Consider the following 27207-nt stretch of genomic DNA (forward strand, 5'->3'; position numbering starts at 1 on the left):
GTCTTTGAGGGATACATTCTAAGACCCCCAGTAGATGCCTGAAACCGTGGATGTACATATGGGCTATGTTTTTTCCTATACACACAAACATACGTACACGCCTACGATAAAGTTTCATTTATAAATGAGGTGCATTAGGAGATTAACAACAACGACTAATAATAAAATAGAATCATTATAACAGCCCGCTATGATAAGTCATGTGAACATGGTCTCTCTCTCAAAATATCTTACTCACTTCCTTCTTGTGATGATGTGAGATGATACGATGCCCGCGTGGTGAGATACAGTGAGGCACTGTGACATAGCGTTAGGCTACTATTGACCTTCTGACCAGACATCGGGGAGGGGGGTCCTCTGCAGGACCCGCGGCTGACCACGGGTAACTGACATCACGGAAAGTAAAACCAGGGACGAGGGGTCTCCTGTACAGGTGGTCTTTCGGACTTGCTGGCGTTCATCGGTTCTTCTTCCAACTTTGGCAGGGACAGGGCCATGGGTATGAGGGCAGTCTGGCTTCTGGACTGCAAAATCCGGGGAAGCCTCCGGGCCCTGCTGTGGGGAAGCTGGGTCACCCCGGGCAGAGCACGGCCTGTCTCTGAGCCTCCAGTTCCCCATCTGTGCAAGGAAGATATTGAACCACCTTTGTGTATCCAGACTTCACTCATCTCCCTACGTCTTGATCCTTTTCACTTTCTCAAATCACCTGTATTATCATCTTACTTAATATTTCCTTGAAATCAACTTCAGACTGACTGATGTTTTTGTAAAACTGAGTGTTTTCTTTCTTTTTTTTTTTTAACATTAAACACAATTTTTTTTGAGAGAAAGAGAGAGAGAGAGTACGGGGTGGAGGGGGGTGCAGAGGAAGAGGGAGACAAAGAACCCGAAGCAGGCTCCAGGCTCTGAGCTGTCAGCACAGAGCCTGGCGTGGGGCTCGAACTCACAAACTGTGAGATCGTGACCTGAGCCGAGGTCGGACCCTTAACAGACTGAGCCACCCAGGTGCCCCCAAAACTGAGCTTTTTTTCTCTAAGTCATAACATCTATAAAATCGCTCCCTATTTTCATTTGAATAAATTTGGCAAGAAGGCCTCGTATCACTACTGTAAACAAAACATCAATGTCACTTGTCATTGATAATGAAAACAGAAAAACAGAAAATACAGAGAATAAATGTTCTTAGTTCTAGCTAAATACGTGGCCTGCCAAAGGCTCTCTCTCACTTTAAAATGAAATAAATAGGGGCGCCTGGGTGGCTCAGTTGTTTAGGTGTCCGACTTCGGCTCAGGTCATGATCTCGCGGTCCGTGAGTTCGAGCCCCCCCTCAGGCTCTGTGCTGACAGCTCAGAGCCCAGAGCCTGCTTCCAAGTCTGTGTCTCCCTCTCTCTCTGCCCCTCCCCTGCTCATGCTCTGTCTCTCTCTGTCTCTAAGAAATCAATAAATGTTAAAAAAAAATTAAATGAAATAAATATTTGCGGGGATCAGAAGGTGTTGAGGACCTATTAATATGCACCAGATAGAGACTTTCTTACTTGCTTTAGCACTGAACCAGAAAGACACAAAGAGGACAGGCACAGTGACTCACCCAGACCTGGGGATGGTTGGCCTACATCATCCTGTACAAGAGTTGGCAAATGATGGTCTGGCCACCTGTTGGTGCAAATGAAGTTTTACCGGAACACACACATGCCATTCCTGTGTGTGTTGTCTATGGCAAAGTTGAGTAGTTGCGAGAGACTCTGCGGCCTGTAAAGCCTAAAATATTTCCTACTTGACCCTTTCGAGAAAGTTTTCTGACCCATGACCTAGATGATCTATCCCCTCCCTTCTAGAAGTACAGTTCTGAAATCCTGCATCATCTCTCGTAGGTTTTGACGTTTGCTTTTTCTTGGCCTCTGTTCCTTTGTCCTTGAGTGACCCCCAAAATACTCTATGGACTTGGGTCTCCATCTAACGTTATAAAGAACTCCTTAGAAAAAAATAACGGAATTCGTCAAACACAACAGCATATGTTTATTAAGCACACTCTATGTGCCAGGCACTATTCTGTGTGGTTCATAAATACTGTTTATCTTCACAGCAAGCCTCTAAGCAGGGATAATTGTTGTCCTTCTGGCTGAAGAAGCTGAGGCCCAGAAAGGTTAAGTAACTTGACCAAGGCCACATACCTTCCAAGGCGGCAGAGCTGAAATCTAGACCTTGGCAGTCGGGCACCAGAGGCCACACGCTCCCTTGACCACTGATTGCTTCTGCTTCTTGAGACCACAGTCAGTAGGATTCCTAGTCAATGCCATTAAAAGTGAATGAAACACCTACCGTGTCAATTAAACTCACAGAACCTGTATAAATGATGAGAATCTCTCCTCAAAGAAAGTTCGGGTGTGAATCCCCTGCCTCTGTTCAATTTCTCCACAGCCACTCTGCATACCGACAATAAGACTTAACAATGAATGGCTCTTCTTGTCTCAAAAAGCCACCTCCATTCATTAGCTCAGTGACAGACAGGAGGGACTCAATTTGGGCTACTTACTGCTTTGGGTTGCCCACTATCTTCCCCTGTTTCCTCGGACCACAGGGATGGGCAGGTGACTCAGGCTGGGCCAATCACAATTCCTGACCACTGTGACTGGTGTAAGAACCAATCAGTGATCTTCTCTGGGATTTCTGAAGCTGGGGGGGTGGGGCGGGGGGAGGGAAGCCTCTTCTCCTCTCTGGTTAAAAAAAAACTGAGAAGCGTTAAGTCCCAAGGTACAGAAAGCAGTGGTTCCAGCCTTGTGGAACCAGCTGGTAGAAGGACACAGATGAGTAGAGAGAACCAGGTACAAGAGGTTTGCATCTGTGGTTCTGGGTCCCTGAGGCCAGCTATACTCCTCCTGAAGGCAGTGGGCTTCCACAAGCCAATACATTTCCTTTCTAAATCCTAACCTAGTCCGAACTGGGTTTTAGAAACTTGCAGAAGAGCCTTGCACGAAAGACCACACACACACACACACACACACACACACACACACAACGATTTGTCTAAAGTCACACAGCAGTAAGTGGAATACCAGGACCCCCACACTCTCTCTCCAGAATCATAATTTGAACATGATTTCTACAAGATTCCATGCATTCTGCCTGGCTAGGGTGTGTCCTGTGGACCCGTGGCCACCCTAGATTATGCTGCTGTCCTGGCATAATTATTAATGGCGCTCCCTCGCATACCAACAAAAATGTACAGGTTCAGGCAATAAATTACACGGTCACTCCAACCACAGCACTATTAAATAAAAAGAAGTGTCTTTTTTCTTCATTTTAACCCCGTCATTTACATTTCATTCTGGGAACCAAAGCAAGCCAAACCTCAGGGTTTTGCCAAATTACATTTTGATACATTTAACAATACGTGCCCTCAAGAAGGAAGAAATAGCCAAACGCGGCTCAATGCATATAGATATACATCATCTATTAGACCAGAGACGGCAAATTTTTTCTGTGAAGGGCCAAAGAGTAAGTATCTTAGGCTTTTCAGGCCTTTTCTTTGTTGCAACTAATATTGCAAACATGAACGGGTATGGTGGTGTTTCAATAAAACTTTATGAACACAAGCTGCTGGACAGCCAGCTATGGTTTGCTGGTCCCTGTTTGAGAAGGAGAAGGCTGGAAGCTCCTTAAATGCCCGTGCTTATAGGTGGTGAAATAAATTACAGTGCACTGATTCAGGGGAGGACTACAAAGCCACTTGAAAGCATGTTTGCAAAGAAAGTTGAATGAGGCGAGAAAAAAGCACAAAATGCTAAAAAAAAATCCACGAAACCTAAGTCTATGGATCCAACATAGCCTTAATTCGCTCACAACTATACATACACTAAATCAAAATCTTGGTGTGGGGGCGCCTGGGTGGCTCAGTCGGTTGAGCGTCCGACTTCGGCTCAGGTCACGATCTCGCGGTTCGTGAGTTCGAGCCCCGTGTCGGGCTCTGTGCTGACGGCTCGGAGCCTGGAGCCTGCTTCGGATTCTGTGTCTCCCTCTCTTTCTGCCCCTCCCCTGTTCATGCTCCGTCTCTCTGTCTCAAAAATAAATAAAACATTAAAAAAACAATTTTAAAAAAAATCTTGGGGTGCCTGGCTGGCTCCGTCAGTGGAGAGTGTGACTCTTGATTTCGGGGGCTGTGAGTTGGAGCCCCACATTGGGTATAGAGGTTACTTAAAAACACAACCTTAAAAAAAAAGTCTTAAAAGGAACCAGTGGAGTCAAAGATAAAGCAGCTTCATCAAATGGTGGGGACAAAGATTATTAATAAAAATTTCTTTACTGTGCTTTTATAGTATTTTCCAATGGTTCTACAATGAACATATAAACTTTTATTTAAAAATTTAAAAAAAATATTTATTTTTGAGAGAGAGAGAGAGAGAGAGAGAAAGAGAGCATGAGCAGGGGAGGGACATACAGAGAGGGAGACACAGAATCTGAAGCAGGTTCCAGGCTCTGAGCTGTCAGCACAGAGCCTGACGCGGGGCTCGAACTCACAAACTGCGAGATCATGACCTGAGCCAAAGGTGGATGCTCAACCGAGCCACCCAGGTGCCCTGAATATATAATACTTTTCAATTCATGCAAGAAATTGTTATTTAAAAGAAAAATAACCTAGCCCTCTTGTCACCGAGCCATCATGATCAAGTGTTTTAAGAGATCTCTCGTCCAGAGTCCCAAACTGGATGTCACGACCCACTGGCGGGATGCAAAACCTGTGGATGTGTCCTGATCAGCAACGTTTTAAATGAAATAGAAGAGGACTGCGTTTTGCTTCCGTTGCTTTTTTTCGGTGAAATAGAAACCATCGGAGGGTAAAATAGTCTAGTATGAGGACGTCTTGTTTTTGCAGAGTTTCTGTAACCAGTCACGTACTGGGCTGATGTGCAAAGCATCCGTGTTAGCGTGGCCTGTCATCAACCAAGGTTGGGAGCCACCGCTTTCTAGTTCGGTTCTCCCACTTTACAGATGAGAAAGCCGAGGCCCAGAGAGAAGACCACGTGACCCCTGCTACTGTCCCGTGCTGGGCAAACACCAGAAGATGGGCACCCCTCCCTTTTAATAACCTGCCTCCACCCTCCAGGCCAGCTGTTGCCACGTGCGATGTCAAATGTCCACATGATTCATGACCCCAGGACAGGTCACAAGGCGGGAGAGAGGTTAAAACCGCAGCAACAGCTGATTCTGAGAACCTGGGCCCCCTGAGATCACAAATCCTACCCCCTCCCCTAAGGCGGAGTCCTCCCGTGTGTCTTTGCAGTCCCTATGTTGGTCCCAGGGGTCCGTAATGAGACCAGTCGGAGAAGCCTGGAGAATTTAAAGGTCAGGTGGTTGATTGGGGCTCAAACGTAGAAGCAACTGGGATGACCCAGGCTATGGTTTTGGGGGTTGCATGATCCCTTTTAGTAGCCGGTTCTTAGAAACCACCATGTAGGGCTGGAGTAGCAGATATGCAAGGTCTGGGAAGACCCGGTGAGGCTTGCTGAAGAGGCCGGAGGGGGGCGGGGGGGCCTGGCTGCCACAAAAAGGAGACAAACACACACGCAGAGATGCGGATCCCGGTACAAAGTAGCAGGGACAGCAGTGGCCCAATAACCAAAGTTCAAGTATGGCAACCAATACTCCAGGGTAGCAACTACGCCCGGGGACGGAAAAAGTACAGAGACTGAGAGTTTCAGAAGGGGCGAAAAATAGTAGGTCCGCAAGAATCACAGCCAACACTAATCGAGTGCCTGGACTGTTTCAGACGCTCTCCTCAGCCCTGTGCGTGAACCACCCGGCATCCAGCTCCAACAGTAGCCCCTGAGGTCAGCTGCTTCTACAGACTTCACCTCCAGATGAGAAAAACAAGTCTCAGAGACGTTATTTGCCTAAGGGCGCACACCTAGTGAGTGGTGGTGTCAGAATTCGAACCTGGGTGCCTGGCTTTCTCTGTGGAGTACTAGGAAGCCAGAAGATAGAATAAAGTGGGTTTAGTTGAAATGACTTTGAAAGCGCTCCAGGGGCGCCTGAGTGGCTTAGTTAAGTTAAGCGTCCGACTTCAGCTCAGGCTGTGATCTCGCGGTTCGTGAGTTCGAGCCCCACGTTGTGCTCTGTGCTGACAGCTCAGAGCCTGGAGCCTGCTTCGGATTCTGTGTCTCCCTCTCTGTATGTTCCTCCCCTGCTCACGCTCCGTCTCTCTCTCTCGCTCTCAAAAATAAATAAAGATTAAAAAAATTAAAAAAAAAAAAGAAAGAAAGAAAGTGCTCCAGAATGTCTTGTTTGGTGAAAAATACAAAAGGCAAATTATAAAACAAGATGTACAGCAAGATGTTATTTGTTAAAAAAAGGAGATGGGGGGGGGCGCCTGGGTGGCTCAGTCGGTTGAGCATCTGACTTCGGCTCAGGTCATGATCTCACAATTAGGGAGTTCAAGCCCTGTGTTGGGCTCTGTGCTGACAGCTCAGAGCCTGGAACCTGCTTTGGATTCTGTGTGCCCCACCCCTGCTTGTGCTCTGTCTCTCTCTCTCTTTCAAAAATGAATAAACATAAAAAAATTAAAAAAAAAAGGAGATGGGCTCCCTAGTTGTGGGAGGAACCTCCCCCCCCCCCCGGAAAGATACACACTAGTGTTACTTAAGCGATTTAAAATAAATCTATGAAAAATGAAAAAAAAGCAGTAAAAAAGGCAGGTGGAATGTTAAATAATGTGGAGACAGAGAGAGAGACAGAGACAGAGACAGAGACAGAGAGCCCTGTGCTGAAAAAAGCAGAGAAAATTCCATGAAAGTTCCCACGTTTTCCTTCACCAACCGAACTTTTGGGAGTAGAAAAAGTTGCATTTGCTCTAAGGGTGCAAATTATGTATCCCACAGCTGACTTGTGGCTTCTCTCTGAGTGACGATGGATTTACAGAGTCGGTCTGTCTGTCTCCCACGCTAACAATGGCTCCCTGCCTGAAGCTGTATTCCCCCCTCCCTTAGTTATCTTTTTATTTTATTATTATTATTTTTTTGATTTTTAAATGTTTATTTTTGAGAGAGAGAGAGAACGAGCAGGGGAGGGGCAGAGAGAGGGAGACACAGAATCTGAAGCAGGCTCCAGGCTCCGAGCTGTCAGCACAGAGCCCGACGTGGGGCTTGAACTTAATGGACCATGAGTTCATGATGAGAGCCGAAGTCAGACGCTCCACCCAGGTGCCCCCCTTAGTTATCTTTTTAAATTCCTGAGCAGAAGGTCCGACAGCCTGGGGCTGGGAGCAGGCTGCTTACCACTTCTGTCTCAGAAATTACCAAGGCGGGACTGGTAGTTTGGACAGGACTCTCTATTTCTGTGTCTGTAGGTTTTTGGTTCAGTGTTGTTTCCTTTTTCATTCTTCCCCTCCTCTCCCACCAAAATAATCAGAGAGATTGATTCTGCCAATTCTGCCACATTTTCAACAAATTTTGCAGACCCAGACCCTGGTGTGGGCTCACTGCCTATTTCCTTGAAATGTCAGAAGTAGGAATGAAAAACAAATGACACCAGAGCAGAAACATCAAAGCCCCCTCTGAATTTCTGTTCCTTTGGGAGTCCAAGGATTCTAGAATTTTCTGAACAGGCCGCTGGGACCTGGCAAACATTGTTAGAGGCAAGTTCTGTGAATACTGGCGTTGGCTCCCATGACCCCCCCATTGTGCACTCCGCCCAGAGTAGCCAACTGGTCTTTCCAAGATGCAAACCAGATCAACCTCCTGTTCTAAACCCCCCAATGGCTGCCCGCTGCTCTCAAGACAAAATCCAAATGCCTTCACTCCGCCACGGCTCTGTGCGGTCCTGCCTCCCCACCTTCTGGCCCCCCTCCCACCCCTCTTCCCTTCACATACCAGCCGCTGGCCTCCTGTCAGCAGGAACACGCCTGACACATGACCGCTTGCCTTAATTTACATGTATCAGCTCTAGGTCACCTCCTCAGAGACCCAGCCCTGCCCGCCCCCCAACTGGACCCTCCTTCCCCAGACCCTCTTCACCGCATCTCCCTGCTCATTCTCCTTGGAATGCTCATCACGGTACTTGCTGACTCCCTAGCTCACCATCGGGTGTGGACTGAATTGTGTCCCCCCTCACCCACAATTCCTACGGTGAGCCCTATCCCCCACTGGAACTGTATTCCAGGATGGGGCCTCTAGGGAGGTGTTTATCATCAAAGGCGGTCGTATGCGTGGGGCTCTAATCCTATAGGACCGGTGTCCTAATAAGAACAGAAAGACCCCCCAGGGATGTCTTCTCTCCTCATGCACACACAGAAAAGGTCGTGTGAGGACGCAGTGAGAAGACGGCCGTCCTCACGCCAGGAAGAGAGTGCTCATCAGAAACCAAATCTGCACGCACCTCACTCAGCCTGGGACCTCTCAGCCTCCAAAGCGGTAGGAAAATGAGTATCTCTTGTTCGGGGCTCCTCGTCTACGGAACTTTGTTATTATGACTCCAACAGACTAATACACTGTCGTACCCTCTCGTTGGGACACAAATTCCCTTCAGGCAGGCCTCGACTGTCCGTTCAGGGCTGTATGGCGTGCACCTGGCATGCTCCCTGCAACAGGGCTGGTGCTCACGAATGTTTGCTGAGTGAACAACAAATGTGAACGACAAACACAAACGCTTCTCCCCATTCCCGTACCTGCTGCCGCACAGACCAGGGGTTCTCGGGGGCACTGCAGTGCCCCTAGGGGTGCTTGGAAATTTATGGGGACGCTTTTATTGGGGGACCTTAATGGCATTTAGTGGGCCGGAGCCAGGCGTTGCTCAGTGCACGGACCAGTCCTGCAAAAGGCAGATTTTTCCCAAGTCCCATCTGGCTCTGCATATGCCAGACGTTCATTCACACATTAAAGACCTGCCTTTAATGATCTGATCCTACGACACAGGGGTCCGCGAACTGTAGTCCGAGGGCCAAATCCAGCCCACCACCTGTTTCTAAGAAGAACGTATCAGAAAACAGCTTCGCCCCTTTGTTCCATATTATCTACGGCTGCTCCTTCAAGCTGCAATGGCCGAGTTACAAGCAATTGGAACAGAGACTTAAGGTCCACAAAATCTAGAAGATTTACTCTCTGGCCCTTTTTACAGAAGAGGCTGGCTAACCCCAATCCCAGTACGTCAGTCCATTTCACACATACATACAAAGGGTTTGTTTGGTTTTTTTTCCCCCAGCATTCTCACGTAGGTTAAAATTTGCAAGAATGCTTCCGTAGTGCGTTCGGTTGGAATTATACCATACTATAATATCTTCGATTATTTTTAAAAATTTACTTATTCTTGAGACAGAGAAAGATCACGAGCAGGGGAGGGGCAGGGAGAGAGAGGGAGAGAGAGAGAATCCCAAGCAGGCTTTGCACTGTCAGCACGGAGCCCGACGTGGGGCTTGAACCCCCAAACCGCGAGATCAGGACCTGAGCCGAAATCAAGAGTCAGAGGCTTAACCGACTGAGCCCCCGGGGGCTTCGATTATTTTTAACCGAATGTTTAACGATATTCAGTTACACGATGCAGAAAACAACAGAAGTGTTCTTCCCTCACAGACCCTACTGCCTTCAGGGGGAAACAGTGTTAAAGTGAGGCTCCTTCCCTGGGCTGGGAGAGACACAGACCCGCAGCTTCCCCTCTGGAACAGGCTGCATGCTGGACATTTACCTCTGGTTCTTTCCCCAAAGCCAAGCCACCAGCAGTTGCTGTCAAGTTCACATGCAAAGTACACCTAGACTCTGACCAGGTCTCCCCACCGCCTCCGTCACCCCTAAGCCAAGCGCCTGTCCTCCTTTGCTTGGACCACTGCACTGGCCTCCTCGCTGGTCTCGTGCTTTCTTTTGCCTCCACAGCCTGTTCTCCACGTGGTGGCCAGAGGAAGCCTGTTAAAACTCAAGACTTATCATGCCACCCTCCTGCTCAAACCCCTCCACTCTCCTCCTCCGTGAAGCCTCCCTTGACCACTCTGTCGCAAAAAACACATCACAAACCCAGCACTGGCTTCTGTCATTTTTCCTTTAATTCTCCCTCTCCCTCCAACATACCATAGAACTTGTTTTTCTTATTTATTATCCGTCTCCTACCGCAGAACATCTGCTCCTTGAGGGCAGGACCTAGAGAAGGAGCTCAGAGTCCCCCGTCCTGACATCAATTTTCTCCATGGTCACCATGTAGAACAGGGTTAGCAGAATGGTGGCCAATGGGCAGAAGTAGTTCTTTTTAATTTGTTGCTACCAATTTAAGTTTTTTTTTTTTTAATTAAAAAAAATTTTTTTTCTTAACGTTTATTCATCCTTGAGACAGAGAGAGACAGCATGAACGGGGGAGGGTCAGAGAGAGGGAGACACAGAATCTGAAACAGACTCCAGGCTCCGAGCTGTCAGCCCAGAGACCGACGCGGGGCTCGAACTCATGGACCATGAGATCATGACCTGAGCCGAAGTCGGCTGCTCAACTGACTGAGCCACCCAGGCGCCCCCAATTTAAGTTGTTTTAAATAAATGTTTACTTATTCTGAGAGAGAGAGAGAGAGAGAGAAGAGAGAGAAAGAGAGAGAGAGCAGGGGAGGGGCACAGAGAGAAGGAGACAGAGAATCAAGGGCTCAAACCCACAAACCTCAAGGCCATGATCGGAGCCGAAACCAAGAGCTGGACGCTCAACCGACTAAGCCACCCAGGTGCCCCCCAATGGAAGTGTTTTAAATTGGGGAAGATCTTATGAAGTTCTAATTTCCGGGCTTTTGGGTCTGTTTGTTTGTTTACTTTGGAATAATTGACCCCCGTATGGCACCAGTCGGCCTTAGTGGAGTAGGGCCTCCTCTTTATGGAGGGCTAGGGATGCTCAGTTCATCCCAGGCTTCCCCCAACCAGCCCCACACACTGCCCTGTGGGCCGGGCTCCCGGGGCATGTTGGTTTGTGACCAGTGGCAGAATGAAGAGAGCGGGCCTGGAGCCAGATAGCTGCGGATGCCTTCTGGGCCTTGCCTCTTAGCACGTTCCAGTGCAGTTTTACCTATGTTGTGCCATCGTCCGATTATGGTCTGTTTCCCCACCCTGGTGCGCAGAAAAGCTGCTCCGTTGACCTCTGCTGCAATAATGGCATCTGAAGGCACTGCCCTGGGTCCCCCACAAGCTCTCAGTTCCACATGCAGACCCTGAGGGTGGCTTCTGGGGCCCTCGGTTCTGCAGCTTTGCCTCGAAAACCCCTCTTGCGGTGGGGGCAGGAAGAGAAGGCAGTGGAATACCTCCAAAACAGAAAAATAAAACAATGTTCCAAGCTTTCAACTTTTCCACTTTTGCGTGTCTCAAAAAACCCCGATGATCTCAGTCAGCTTGGGCTTTTACAACAAAACACACCCATAAACCGGGTGGTTTAAGCAGCAGACGCGTATCTCTCCCACTACCGGAGGCGGGGGAGTCCAGAATCAGGGTGCCGACTGACTAGGTTCCTCACGAGAGCCCTCCTCCCGGCCTACAGACGGCCGCCTTCTCGCCATGCCCTCACACGGCCTTTCCTCGGGGGGTGCGCTCGAGGGGAGAGAGAGACAGGTCTCTCTCTTCCTCTTATAGGACACCAGTCTCATCAGGGGGGCCCCGTCCTCATGGCCTCATCTCACCCTAACTGCAGGCCACGGGCGGCATCTCCAAATACTGTCGCACTGGGGTTAGAGCTTCAATAGATGGATTTTAGTGGGATGCAAGTGTTCGTTCTGGAACACCTGCTAACTGCCTTCCCCGGACCCCCTCATTAACCAGGAGAGTTGCCTTTTAATGATCTCTTACAGTTGTGCCGCCTGACATGGTGGCCACCAGCCACATTTACGGTTGCTATAACTAAGAGCAAACAACAGAGACATGTCATTGCTCCAGCTGTTTTCGCCAATGCTCAACAGCCCCATGTGGCTCGTGGCCACCATATTGGGCAGCACAGACATCCAACACTTTCCCATCATCGCAGGAAGCCTATAGGCCAGCACTGCCTTCATGAATTGTTGTTGTTTTTTTTTTAAGTTTATTTATTTTGAGAGAGAGAAACAGAGAGAGCAAGATGGGGAGGGGCAGAGAGAGATAGAGAGAGAGAATCCCAAGCAGGCTCCAAGCTGTCAGCACAGAGCCCCACGCGAAGATCGAACTCACGAACCGTGAGATCATGACCTGAACCGAAACCAAGAGTCGGACGCTTAACGGACTGAGCCACCCAGGTGCCCCTTCGTGAACTGTGGATGATGAAACTCCTTTCTGGCCCCCAAAACTAAGGCTCAATCACCCAAGCTGCTTTCAAGGGTCATCTCCAGCGACTTTTGGTGATGGGGGTGACTAAATAAATCTTGTTCTGTGGTCAGAGGAAAAGACTGCCCATTTAAACTCCGTACGTCTTAAATCCGGAGGGCGTCAGCACAAGCAGGAGGTGGCAGGCCCGCCAAACCCCGTGAAGGTGACGAGAAGGTGACTGCCAGGGTGGAGGGGCCGCATGGCGCAAGAACGCTGACATGTATCGGGAAACCTCACCCACTTTGTCATGTGCAGGAAAGTTGCTGATTCACACCAGGAAACCCGACCTCAGGCCAGGAACCCATGGATGCCAAGCCTGGCCCCTGTCTCGACTGACAGAGTGAGACCAGGCAGACTTGGAGACTGGCTGGGCCGGGACAGCCTCTTGCCAAGAAGAAATGCGGAAATTACCCCACTTCGCCAGGAGGAGGCCACTGGGCTCCAAGGCAGCTGTGGCCATGCCCATCACTTGAGTCCTCCGGGAAATGCCTCACTGATGAAACAGGCCAGAGGTGGGCATGGAAGGAGGTGAGATCTTCCTGGGTCCCCAAGTCACCACCTGGTTGGGGATTTTCTCTGAGCACCCGGGGTTCAGTTAAGAAACTATGGAAACAGATTGCAAGATGGAGTCATGAAGACCAGCCTTATACACGTTCGTCTGCTTCATAAAGTATTTTAAAGGGAGTGTTTAAATCGGTTTGCCAAAGGGGCGCCTGGGTGGCTGGGTGGGTTGAGTGTCCGCCTTCGGCTCAGGTCACGATCACGTGGTCCGTGAGTTCGAGCCCCGCGATGGGCTCTGTGCTGACAGCTCAGAGCCTGGGGCCTGCTTTGGATTCTGCCTCCCTTTCTCTCTATCCCTCCCCCACTCACACTCTGTTTTCTCTGTCTCTCAAAACAAATCAGTTTGCCCACAATGAAAACGAAGGAGATTTCACAGTCAAATCCAGCTACAGGGATTACCTGAAAATGGAAAGATTTAGCCTCCCCAGCATCCCATTCTCGTGTGGCAGCAACGGGCGAAAGCCGAGTGATACCTACACCCCTGCCAGACGGGCACGTAGTTTTCAGCTTGCCCTCGGCCTGACCGCTCACCACTCCCTGCAACATTACAACTAACTCACTTCTCTCTTTCATTGAGAAGAATCACCTCCCAGAGCAGGCTCAATCCACAGAACCGCAGAATCATTTGCAAAGAGTAACGACCTGCCTGCGTGTCTATGATTTGCGATGTAAATGTTTCTCAGTTTGCCACTTGTTTTCTGTTTTGTTTGCTTTTGTTTTGACTTTACTTCTGGTGTTCTTTGCCACGCCCCCCCCACCCCCCCTCCCCCAACCAATCTGTAGTTAAACTTGCTGTCTTTTCCTTGATGGCTAGCTTCTAAGTCACAGTGAGAAAAGCCTTTTCTACTCCAGGGTTATACAAATTTTGCTTACTGTCATTCTAGTTCTTTTATGATTTGACTTCTGACATTTAAACTGCTGATCCAGTAAAGAAGATGTGGTCTGTATATACAATGGAGTATTACTCGGCAATCAAAAAGAAGGAAATCTTGCCATTTGCAACTACGTGGATGGAACTGGAGGGTATTATGCTAAGTGAAATTAGTCAGAGAAAGACAAAAGCCATATGACTTCACTCACATGAGGCCTTTAAGAGACGAAACAGATGAACATAAGGGAAGGGAAACAAAAATAATATAAAAACAGGGAGGGGGACAAAGCAGAAGAGACTCATAAATATGGAGAACAAACTGAGGGTTACTGGAGGGGTTGTGGGAGGGAGCATGGTCTAAATGGGTGAGGGCATTAAGGAAGCTACCCCTGAAATCATTGTTTCACTATATGCTAACTAACTTGGATGTAAATTAAAGAAATAAGTTAAAAACAAAACAAAACAAAAAACTGTTGATACAGGAGAGGAGGTGGTGGGGGGATGGGCTAGATGGGTGATGGGCATTAAGGAGGGCACTCGTGGGGGTGAGCACTGAGTGTCGTATGTAAGTGATGAATCACTAAATTCTATTCCTGAAACCGATATTATGCTGTATGTTAACTAACTAGAATTTCAATAAAGTTTTGAAGGAAAAAAATAAACTGTTAACCCATTTGGATTTTTTTCATGATATGCAGTAAAAAGAATGGATTTCCCCCCTCCAGATGGCTAACGAATTGTTCCAAAACCATTCACTGAATATTGCGTCTTTCCCCACTGACATGCCATCTGCCCCATGTACAAAATTCCTAGATACGCTTTGTCTCTTTCTGGATGGCACGCTCTCCTCTACTGGTCAATCAGTTTACACATACACCCAAAACAAGCTGTTTTGGTTACTAAGGTTTTATCATATGCTTAAATATTAGTATGCCTGGCACCACAGCACTCTTCTCTTGTACGATGTCTCAAATCTAATCTCCTGGTTCACAGAAAAGTAACCACAAATTGGCTAAAGATTTGAAAAGAGGCTCAACCTCATAAGACACACAAATTAGTATTATGCCAAGAAACCGCTTTTCATGCATAGGATTGGAAAAAATGCCCAATAACTAGATGACACTGGGTTGGCCAGATCGGCACTCTCACACACTGCTGGTGGGAGTTTAGATTGGTAGAATCCCTACGGAAGGTAGCTTGGAAAATCCACCAATTTTTAAAAATGGGACTTTTCCCTCAACCCCGAATTCTTCTTCTGCACAACCTACCCTTCTGATGTCCTTGCAGAAACACGAAATGAGACACATTTAGGATTATTCATAGCCATACTGGTGGTAATTGTAGACACCCAATGAGGAACTGATTAAATGATTTACAGCACATCATTCGAAAGAATGATAGGCACCTGTGAAAAAAAAGAGGAAGCCCTTTCTATACACGGACTTACAAAGTTCTTCAATATCTGTTGCTAATGAAGAAAGCAAAGTGCAGAAGACAGTGTATGTATGTTACCTATAAAAATAAGAATAAATGCAAGTGTTACTGCCATAATGTGACATAAAGCCTTCCTGAGAGGCTGTGTGTTGTGCAAAATTGTTCACTGAAATAATGGGGCTTATGGGAAAAAGGAGGGTCAGGGCAGACTGCTCAAAAGCAACACAACTTTGTAACCAAAGCACTGACAAAAGCAAGAATAATAATAATCTCAATAAAAAAGAGTAATAGAGAAGTGCTACAATAAATAGAGGACTTAGCTTTAAAAAAGAGGTCAAAGTATCTTGACAGAGGGGGTATAAAGACACTGGAAGTGTTGAACTATGGAAACCAGGGCAAAATGCACCAAATATTGGGGAAATTGCAAAAGAAATTCTTCAAAAACAGAGCATGCGGCCAAACCGAAGTCAGATGAAGAACAAAGGGCACCAGGGACAGAACTGTGTTCCTAGAAGCTTGTTGTCTTTACCAGTGTTACATATTTTGCATTCATTTGCTGTTACCATATGTGCTGGGGAAAAGTGCAAACAAACCAATATGGCTGTACATGCACTTCTGGCCAAGACTGGGTCATGGGGACTAGATTTACCTTCCCACATGAAATAGTTAAAAAACTAGATTCCCAAGACATAAGACATCGGACAATGAATGACAGCAACCTTTGAGAGAAAGGAAACGAAGAATGAGCCACATGATTGCCCCATTGTGGCCAGTTTCCAGGAAGGGGCCCAGGAAGGTGCCCAGTGGTCTCTCTAAGCTGAACAGAGGAACTGCAAGTCCAGGGAAGCCTAATGGGTAGGATTCACAGAACAGAGTTCCAGAAAACAGAGCTGCACTGCGAGAGTGCTCCAGAGATTTGTGGACATTTCCCCTAGGGTGTCCACCAAGGCTGGAGGAGAACCATTTGAAAAGATTAGAAGGAACAATACCCAGAGCTCATAACAGAGTTTCAAATAGTTCTTATTCCTGCCAGCCAGAGTGGAAAACCTCATAATTCATGGGGCATTGGGTAGAATACACAGAAAGGCTTCCTCAGTAGTGGGAAAATGTTGTTAGGTCAAGAGTGCCCTAGACCAAATGTTGCTCTGCTCTACCTAAAAAAACTGAAAGCAAGACTAGAGAGGATCAAACTGTTTCCATGTAATTTAACTGCATCCCAGAATAGAGCTTAAGAATATTCATAGAAATATAAAAATGTCCAGCATCCAACAAGGTAAAATTCTCAATGTCGGGCATACAATCAGAACTTATGCACGCAAAGCATCAGGAAATATGACCTGTAATGAGGAGAAAAATCAGTGAAAAATAACCAAGAAATGACACAGATGACAAAACTAATAGATAAGCATATTAAAATAGTTACTATAACTGTGTTCTGTCTGTTCAAGGAGCCACTAGAAAGACTGGGAATGTTAAATAGAGGCATGGAAGATTAAAAAAAATAGAGATCAAATATCTGAAGATAAAAAAAAAAAAATGCCCTGAGTGTAGTTAACAGCAGATCAGATACTATACAAGAAAAGGTTAGTGAACTTGAAGACATAGTGAGGAGGAACTACTTGAAGAAGTAATGGCCGAAACTTTTCCAAATGTGATAAAAACTATAAACTCACAGATTAAGAAGCTCAATGAATCCAAAGTCCTAGAATCATGAAAAAAACAGCACCAAGGCATCAAAAATGAAATTGCTTAAAACCAGTGATAAGGAGAAAATCTGAAAAGCAAACGAACCAATGCAACTTTAGAGTTATCATTTGAAAACCGAGTTGACATCATTTTCTTACTTATGAAACATGAATGAATGAGTTCTTGTCATAGAAATATGAAGTAGAATGGACTGTGTTCATGTTTGCTCATACTTGCAAAAAACCCCAATTCTGGATGGGCTCACAAGAACCTAGTTTAAATGGTTAACCGTTGAGGCTTTGGAAACTGAATGGATGTGGGACAAGGGTAGAAGAGAGATTTCTATAGATGTTTAAACTAGGTAAATACATGAACTGCTCAAAAAACAATATAAAGGAAGAGTAAGTTTAAATGTAACTTTTTTTTTTTATCACAAAAGAAAGGGAGGGGAATAGGAAATGATGGCTAATGTGCATGGGGCTCCATTCTGGGGTTATCATATAATGATTTACAAGAAATGTGTATTTGACCATTTAGATGACCAAAATATAATTCTCAGATAATACTGATCTTCAGCCACAGTTCCTGAAAACACATTCAGATCCATTAATGTGAAATGGGTGTCTTGTTATTAATCGAGGCGACTTTTGCACCCACCCAAGGGTGAGAGCTGGCTGCCAGGAGGACCAACCACGTGATTAAAGAGTTGGAACTTTCAGTCCCACCCCGACCTCCAGGGAGCGACAGAGGGGGCTGGAAGTTGAATCAGCCAAGGGCCAATGACTTAGTCAATCATTACTATATACGAAGCCTCCATAAAAACCCAAGACAGCAGCTTTTTGACCTTGTCAGAGAGCTCCTATGCCTGGGGAACTAGAATCCTCTTATGTGCCATTGAGCCAGGCCCCAAGCTTCATGAGGACCGAAGCTCCTTTGTTCAGAAATTTGCCCTTTGTATCTTTTCATCTGGCTTTTGATTCATATCCTTTGATAAGCTGGTAAATGTAAGTAAGTGTTTCCCTGAGTTCTGTGAGCCTCTCTAGCAAATTAATCAAACCCAAGGAGGGGTCCTTGGAAGTTCCAGTCTGTAGCCGGTCGGTCAGAAGGACAGGCACCTGAAGGGAAGGTGGGGCAGTCTTGTAGGACCGAACCCTTGACCTGTGGAACCTGATGCTGTCTCCAGGTAGACAGTGTCAGAATTGAGTTGAATTCTTGGATGCCATGCTGGTGTCCAAGAATTGCTTGGTGTTGTCGGGTGGGGGGACTCCCCTGTTGGAATTGGGTCCAGGAACCTTAAAAAAGGTGTAACGAGGGGTGCCTGAGTGGCTCCGTTGGCTAAGCGTCCAACTTGGGCTCAGGTCATGGTCTCACAATTCGTGAGTTCGAGCCCTGCATCAGGTTCTGTGCTGACATCTCAGAGCCTGGAGCCTGCTTCAGATTCCGTGTCTCCCTCTCTCTCTCTGCCCCTCCCCTGCTCACTCTCTCTCTCTCAAAAATAAATAAACATTAAAAAAAAGTGTAATGAAAATGTGGAATTAAGAGAGTGGGGAGGGTTGCCCAACTTTGTGAATATAGTAAAAGGACTGCATTGTATACTTTAAAAGGGTGAACTTTATGGTATGTGAATTATACCTCAGCAAAAATAAAATACAGAAAAGAAGAACACATTCATGTTCATCATTTTTTTTTTTTTAATTGGAGAATCACACAATTTTACCAGAACGGGTTCTAAGGGCCATCACGCCCAGGACTTCCCACTGAGAACAGAGCAGTCTTTTGTGAGAAGGTCCCTATCCAGATCTACCCAGAAAGACTGGCTACTGAATTCCACTCCTGAAGAGCCACGAGGTGCATCAGGCTGCAAAGGGTCTGAGAAGTCCTGCAGCAAAGACATCTACTTAATTTTGTGCTGCACACTATTTACCAAATGTATTTGATGCAGCTGACCATGAACTTTTCCAACCTCTCTCTCTTTTCAGTGAGCATCTGTGAGCACCAGAGCTGTGAGATACAGATCTGGAGAGTTCAATGGCTTGTCCAAAGTCACACAGCTTTCGGTGCCAGAAACCGCTAGGTTTCACAAGTCCAACACAAACCGGTCCCTGAAGTCTCTGGCTGAGATCACTGGCTCCCAGACCCTTCTGCTAGGCTTTTAATTCTCCCCCTCATCCCTGAATCACATGCTTCCATGTTCCTGAATGGCTCATGTTGGGTTCTGAGCTTCAGTATTAACGTTCCCTGGTCTTTGGTGAATACAGAAGGAATACAGAAGGAACTGAAGAGATCTGACTATTTTCAAGTCCCCGTATAAGGCAGATTTTTACCAGAAGGGGAGTTTATGCCGATGTGGAAGAGTCAACAGTCTCAAATTAGTATTCCTCTTTTCTTCTACCAGGACTCCTTAATAAAACTGAGAATTCAGGAAACACAGGTGAACTTGGGAAGAACACAGACCGTCAGACCTGAAGTTAAGATAGCAATTCCGTTGTCTCTGGAACCCGCGCAGTTGAAATTCCCTGTATAACTTTTGAACTTAATTACCGCGGAATACACTTATCGTGATGGACAAAAATAAAAGAAAACGATAAAAAGAGAACTTCACTGCTCATGGTCTATGCTGCCTCACCAATAACAGTCAATTAACACGTACTTTGTGTGTCCTATATATTACGTACTGTATTCTCACAATAAAGTAAGCTAAGAAAAGAAAATGTTATTAAGAAAATCACACGCAACAGGTAATACATTCACAGGACTCTGCTGGATTTATTGAAAAAAAAATTTGCACGTAAGCGGACCCACCCGCGCAGTTCAAATCCCTACTGTTCAAGGGGTAAACGGTAACAACAGCTAACATTGGTAGAGCACTTAGTTTGTGCCAGGGGCTGCTCTAAATACTTCACACACACACACACACACACACACACACACACACACACACACAGCTCAGCTCATTTAATTATCACAGTACGCCATGCATCAGTATGATCAGTACCCAATTTTAGAGGGGAAGAACGCTGGCTCAGGGCCACATGCTGGAACACTGTTACAAAACAAACAGCAGGAATGAGAAAAAGAGCACCCAGCCTTTACGGACCTCATCTGACGTGCCCAGGAATCATTCCATTTCGTCCCCCCGAGAGCCCCTTGAGGTCCTCTCCCTTGCTAGGATGCCAGTTCCCAGGTGAGGAAACCGAGGCACAGGAAGTCAAGTGCCTCACTCAAATCGTGAGGTGTGTGGTCTGGGGCTCTCAGTCCCTCCACGGCACCAGCAGCAAGTTCTTATAATACACGCTCAAGATGTTTTCTTTTTAATCTTTGGAGCCGTTTCTGTGAGTAGCAGTGTTTCAGCAGGAGAAGCAAAAAGAAACACAACAACAAAAATCAAAGCCATGAGAAACACATTTCAGTTATAAAAACTCTTGGGTAAACTTGAAAAAAAGAAAATAAACAACAAGCGAAGGCTGACGAGTGCTGTGAACTTTTCTCTCTTATGTTTATTATACATTTGGTGGAGGGGCAGTGTTATCCAAACAGATACAGATCTCAGACCAGAGCCTTGAGGGGTGATGACCCCGCTGAGGTTTCTGGAAGTTTATGAGAGTAGGTAGAGGACCCAGAGGGAGGCATCCGGCTTATCTAATGCTTGCTCTGTGACCCTACACAAGCCATTCTGTGGCAGTGCCTCAGTTTACTCATCTGTAAAGTGATGGGGTGGTTGGTCCCTGCTTGGGTTCTTTCTGCTTTGACGAAATTATGATTTTAATTCCCAGAGAGGAAAAAGACTCATCCCAGATTCTCCACACGGACCAATTTCACTCTGAGTGTTTTCAGACCCTTTCTTCATTCCCTTCCTCATCTGAAAAGCTAAGCTGAACTGACGTCTTCCATTCTGAAACGCACACGGAGTAGTTTCAGAGTTTATTTCTCCTCTGGAACCACTTGAAAAAAAAATAGTTAATAGGAAGCACATGGGCATGGTGTGTGAGCGTTCTGTGTGTTTGTGTTTGAAAAAAATACTTACGGAGGAATATGTCAGGCTTGCAGAATGCCTGGGCTGTCTCAAGAGCAGTTTATGGCCATTAGCATGAGACCGAAGGCAGTTAATTGGGACAAAGTCCAGCTGCTGTCACAGCCCTTCTGGCATCTGGGCCGCAAGGACGGTAAGAAAAGAACCTGGATTATTCCCATGGTTGGGTGGGAACAGAGCAGATGTTTTTCGACTTGTGAAGGGCTGGTGGGGATTGGGGTGGCGAGGCAGGGTTTAGGCAAGTGCTCATCCATGGAGAATTGTCTTCTAGAGGGTTCTACAAGAGTGGGGAGGGCAGGATGGTATGGGGGTTGCATGCCTGGGCTCTGCAGTGAAACGGCCTGGCTTCAGATCCCACCGCCATAGCCATGTGACCTTGGGCAAGTTGCTTTACCAACGTGGGCCTCAGCTTCTCTATCTGTAAGATGGGGATAATGATAGACCGTAGGTCACAGGGCTATTGGGAGGATTAAGGGGAATGGCGTATGGTATACACATAGCTTAGGATGCTATTTGGAATCCTGAGAGAGTCCAGGAAATGGCACTTGGAGGAAACAGCACAGGCTCTGGAATTCTAGAAATCCGAGTCTGAATGCCAGCTCTGAATACTTATTGGCTGTGCGATATTGAGTAAATCACTTCCCCTCTCTGGGCCTCGCTTTCACCATGTGTAAAGCAGGCATGATAGTGCCCTCCTCATGGGGCTGCCATAAGGACCAGAGAAGAAATGACATATTCTATATGTCCTGGCTTGGGGCAGGGGTGGGTCCCCTCTTTGCATTCCAATCTCATCCCCTTTACTCACTGCCCCCAGACTCATGCTTCTCCTTTGGGAGAACCTCCAGCTGCTCATGTGGCTTGCACCTTTCCATTACTCGGGTCTCCCTAACCATCTGGGTTATGTCAACCGCTACACCCCTCATCACTGCCCATCACACTGCCCTGTCTCTGTCCTTCACAAGCTCTGTCAAAGTCTGTTAATAATCCGTTTATTTGTTAATTGATTCTTTGCTTTCTCTCTGAGGGATTGTCACTGTTGCTGGCCATGTCTCCAGTGCCTAAAAGGGTGCCAGGCATAGAACTCGTACTCAATAATATACATTGAAAGAATGATGGATGGAGAGCCACTCCTAACGTCACTGAATCCACTTTTCTGCGGGGGTGGGGAAGGATGTCAGAATGGGGGAGGGTGGACTGTGTTTGCTGTTCAACCTTCATGGCCTTAGAAGTCCTGAGGCAGTAGGTCTCATCTCTACTCGCAGAGCTAGTAAACACTGGCTTGAGAGTGACCCAAATGCAAGTTCAAGTTCAGCGTCTTCAGAAGCCTTTATTATCAGGACTGTTGCCATAATTTCACTTCCCACTTGAAGATGGGTCCCAGGAGCTTGCACCCTTCCGTGAGACTCAGAAGGCTACCGTGGGGGGCCAGAGGCGAAAGCAGAAGCAGAGAAGAGCGAGGGTCTGGGGGTGAGCCTGGGGGATGGGATTCTGCCAGACCCCTAAGAGATTCGACACATTCTGTTTACTGCACTTGCAGTAAAATCTAAACTCCTTGCCTTGATGTTGGGCAAACCGATCATTCCCTCCATGCCTCAATTGCCTCACCTAGAAAATGGGAATGATACCAGCACCAACACTTTGCCATGAAGGTTGTATAAGATGATCCAAACAACATCGTGTGGCATGTGGCAAGTGTTTGGTGTTGGCTGATGGTGTCGCCAACAAGCTCTGATACAGACCTTTACATGGGAGCTTTTCCAAGGGGTGGGCATTGATGCTCATCAGCCCCTTTCTCCACACACCCCCCTGCCTAAGATCATTTGCTGTCCCTTCACCAGGTTTTTCTCTGAAAGGCTGCCGTTGATATCCATTTTTATTGTTTCTTTAATAAGACATTTACAAGACAAAGTGACAACACTTGCGAATAGTTTTTTTTTTTTTTTAAAGAAAAGTATAATCACTCATTAGCCCACGGACTTCCCATTACTCCTTTACTTTACTCTTGCATATTATTTTTCAAATCCCTGACGGTCACTTTTACCAGATTTCATGAAGGAAAAAAATACCAGGATGCGGATCCCCCAAATGACTGCCACCAGCCCTCTACTCCATGCTTCAGCCCCAATATGCTCCCAAGGGACTCTAAGAAGAGAAGGGGCCCTAGGAAGGTCAAAGAGTGGGCACAGAATAATCCAGGAATCCAGTTACTTAGGGTATGTGGGGTGAAGTTACACACTGGAGTCTTCTGCCCTTTCTAAGGCCACCGTAGGGTGATGCAGAGCCCCGGAACCTTCTGCCTGGAACACCAGCTTCTTTACTAGGCTGCCCCAAACTCCTGCCACCTGGCATGTCTGAGTCAACAATGGACTTGCCTGTCCTGTCACACTTACCAAAGCCAACTCCTACCCACAGCCCTCAGGACCTTACATCATTTGGCTCTGTTCTCTCTCCAACACTCTCTCCTCCCACACCCCTTGAATCCTGCTCCAGCCTTGCTGGTCTCTGTTCTGTGCCTCAAACACATCAAGACATTGCCCCGCATACCGCTTTCGCACTGGCTGTTCCCGCGACCTGGAATGCTCTTCCTCCAGCCCTGTACATGGCCGAGTCCTCCTACCTCTTTGTGTGTCTGTCCCATGTCATCTCTTCAGAGTCTGCCCTCATGACTCCGTCTACAGTTGTATATCTCACCATTCCTGACCCTTAACTTGCTCATCACTCTCTACCCAAACTCCATGTCTATTTGCTTCACGGCACTCGACTTCTTCCAAAATTAGCTGGTTTATTTGTTGCCTTGTTTACTGTCCATCTCTCCCTCCTGCCGTGCAATTGCCATAAGGGCAGATCTCATATCTGTTCTCTTCTGTCCACCTCTCTAACTCCTGGAGATAGATTCTGGCACATAGTAGGCGCTCAATAAATCTGGCAAGCAAACGAATGAATGACTGGACACCTAAGTCAGGCAGTGCCTTGGAGGTGGACAGGAAGGGGCCGCAGCGCCACACTGACCGTGCATCTGGTAGGTGTACGGGCTCTGTCCAGTGGGTGGGGTGCTGAAGCTGGAGCCGTAGCTGAGGAATCCACTCTGGCTGGGGGAATGGTTCAAGCTGTCTTCTGTCTTGATACCTTGGAAGGAGGAAAAAGAGGCACCGGGGACACATGATTAGGATGCTTCCTTGTCACCTGCAGAAGAGTGTCTGAACCAAGAGAGCACACAATTTTATCAGTTTCCAAATCAGGAGCTGCAAACCGGTGGCTTGTGAGGCACAGTTAGCTCATAAACGTATTTTGCTTGGCCTGCATATTTTTAAGGAAAATATGAAATTAGTCGGTTTTGTTGAAAAACCAGGAGATTTCACCAAATAATCTGGACTTATGGCTTCATTTGAACAGCAAGATGGTCTAGCAACACCATGCCTGCATTCCCATGTGATGGCACAGCCTATCCCCATAGGTTCCCTGGGGTCACTATAGATACTGCACTGTCCCTGAAACATAAATGTCTGCTTTCAGTGCTGTCTTTTCATTGCAGTTGTACTCTTTTTTTTTTTTCACATGCTAGGACCCTATCAAAAGTAGGAAAGGGAAAGGCAGGTCAAGAGGGACCCATATTGGGGTGCCTGGGTGGCTCAGTTGGTTAAGCATCTGACTTTGGCTCAGGTCATGATCTCGCAGTCGGTGGGTTCGAGCCCCGCATTGGGCTCTGTGCAACAGCTCAGAGCCTGGAGCCTGCTTCGGATTCTGTGTCTCCCTCTCTCTCTGCCCCTCTCCTGCTCATGCTCTGTCTCTCTCTGTCTCAAAAATAAATAAAAACATTAAAAAAATTAAAAAAAAAAAGAGGGACCCATATTTTGTATATGCCTCATGCTTCCCGCCTGGCTCTGAGGGTAGTGAGTTTTCAACCCCTACTCTACAGAGTAGGGCCATGTGTGGTTAATGTCCATCAAGATTTGGGGGTGAGTGTTAAATGAACCATCCTTCCTCTGTAAAGATGCCGCCACTTAATCTAAGACACACTCTCCACTCTTCTTGTGGGAGGAACCTGCTTCTCCAAAGGCCACAGTTACAAATGTGTCGTTTGCTTCAGCCACAGTCTGACATGCTTCCCCAGAGCACAGGCACCGATTCCGTGAGCAGCTGGCTGGAGAAGGGACTGTAGCCCACAGACTGTATTTTTATTGAAAATGTAATAAAATCTGCTTATCTCTGTCTACCTACCAGGTGTAAAATAGTATCTCCACGCTGTTTATGTTTACATCTCTTTACTTTTTTAAGCTTATTTATTTATTTTTGAGACAGAGCGAGCGAGAGAGCGAGCATAAGCAGGGGACGGGGCAGACAGGGAGAGAGAGAATCCCAAGAGAGGGAATCTGTGACGTCTGTGCATGGCCCAACGCGGGGCTCGATCTCACGAACGGTGAGATCATGACCTCAGCTGAAACCAAGAGTTGGACCCTTAACTGACTGAGCCACCCTGGCGTCCCTTTTTATATCTCTTTAAAGGATATTTCTAGTTCTGGCTCCAGTTTTGTAAAGGCAGTTCCTTCTTTTTCACCCATTCAGTTTCGCGAATGAAGACAATGCTTCCAAAACATGGAGAAGCAAAGGAAAAGAGAAGCGTCCCTGCTTTCTACCCCCAGGAAGCCCTCGCCAGCACGGAGGATGGTCCACTGTTCTGAGCAACACACAAGATATCAAAGGATTCTGTAAGACAGACATGGGGAGTCTATTATATGCTCAGAGTATTGAGTTCTTTCTCCTGGTTCCTGAATTCCCAATGTCACCCACCATCAGATGCCAACTCGTTTACTTCCTGTTGGGGAAGACTTCTGCTTCTTTAAGAGACTGAGATATTCTAGGGTAGACTGAAAAACATGACCAGGTTCTCTTGTCAAGAGGCAGAGTCCATTTTCATACTTCTAGAATCTCCACTGGCCTTGTAACTTGTTTTGACTGATAGAAGTGGCTGAGTGATGGGAGTTCTGGAGACTAGCTGTCAAGTGCCTTTGAAGCTCCTACCTCTGCCCTCCTCTTTTTTTTTTTAAAGTCCATTTATTTTGAGAGAGAGAGAGAGCACGAGTGGAGGAGAGGCAGAGAGAGAGAGAGAGAGAGAGAGAGAGAGAGAGAGAGAGAGGAGAGAGAATCCCAAGCAGGTTCCGTGCAGTCAGCATGAGCCCAATGTGGGGCTTGATCTCACAAACCCTGAGATCATGACCTGAGCCTAAATCAAGAGAGGGATGCTCAACAGATTGAGCCACTCATGCGCCCCAACTCTGCCCTCCTGGAAACCTGACACCAGCATGCTGTGAGCAAGCACAGGATTAAAGGGCAGGTGGAGGGAGCCATGCCAGCCAACCTGCCAGCCAAATGCAGCTTCACGAGAGACCCCAGGGAGACCAGGAGAGACTCTACCCAACCAATCCACAGAAGCACCAGAAATAGTTTACCAGTGTTGTTTTAAGTGATTAAGTTTGGGGTATAAGAGATAAATGACGGACCCCTGGGTGGCTCAGTTGGTGAAGCGTCTGACTCGATTTTGGCTCAGGTCATGATCTCGTGGTTGTGAGATTGAGCCCTGCGTCAGGCTCCGTGCTGGGTGTGGAGCCTGCTAAGATTCTCTCTCAATCTCTGTCTCCCTCTCTCTCTCCCTCCCCCTCCCCTCTGCCCCTCCCCCCTCAAAAAAATAAAAAAATAGTTTAAAAAAACAGATGCATGAGTTGTGGCACAATCAAATAATGGAATATGGAATATTACACAGAGTGAAAATGAATGAACTACGGCCACAGGCACAAACAGGGATAAATTTCATAAGACATAAGGGTGGGTAGAAAAAGCAAGGTGTCAAAAGAATAGAGACTAAAAGAAACAACGTCTATAAAGTTGTAAAACACGCAAAACAATACTCTACATAGGCCCATGGGCCAAATGGGGCTTGATGCCTGTTTTTTGCAAATGAAGTTTTATCGGAACACAGACACATCCATTCGTTTGTGGAGGATGGCTTCTTCGTGACTGTGAAAGACTGTAGGGCCTGCAAAGCTAAAAATATTTACTATCAGGCTCTTCACAGAAAAAGTTTGCTGACCCCTAGTCTACATAAAGAAATGCAGAGGGATGATAAACATCAACTCCAGGCATGTGGGTGTCTCTGAGAAGAAAGGGACATGACCTTTTATGCTTTTTATTTCTTACGTTGGATTCCAGCTCGTGGTATTTGTAGTGTTCGTCTTCAGGCTTTTACCGATGTCTTAAATGTTGCGTAACAAATCGAGGAAAAACATATTCAACACCGCTCACCTTCTTCCCTCTAGCTTGCTCAAATGTGTCACTTCCTTGAAGCTATTTGCACAAAA

The 27207-nt window shown here is 46.8% G+C and overlaps 1 protein-coding gene across 5 annotated transcripts in view; it reads right to left on the reverse strand.

The window, feature by feature from the left end:
* EYA2 (EYA transcriptional coactivator and phosphatase 2) overlaps nucleotides 1–27207 on the reverse strand; it is a 254867-nt gene that overhangs the window by 121700 nt on the left and 105960 nt on the right. For all 5 annotated transcript variants that reach the window (XM_042980248.1, XM_042980247.1, XM_042980249.1 and 2 more), the window contains one exon: nucleotides 23864–23980. In XM_042980248.1, the coding sequence (XP_042836182.1) occupies nucleotides 23864–23980 (117 nt within the window). The remainder of the gene's footprint in view (nucleotides 1–23863; nucleotides 23981–27207) is intronic.

Source organism: Panthera tigris, chromosome A3 (genome assembly GCF_018350195.1).
Source record: "Panthera tigris isolate Pti1 chromosome A3, P.tigris_Pti1_mat1.1, whole genome shotgun sequence".
NCBI classification, from domain to species: domain Eukaryota; kingdom Metazoa; phylum Chordata; class Mammalia; order Carnivora; family Felidae; genus Panthera; species Panthera tigris.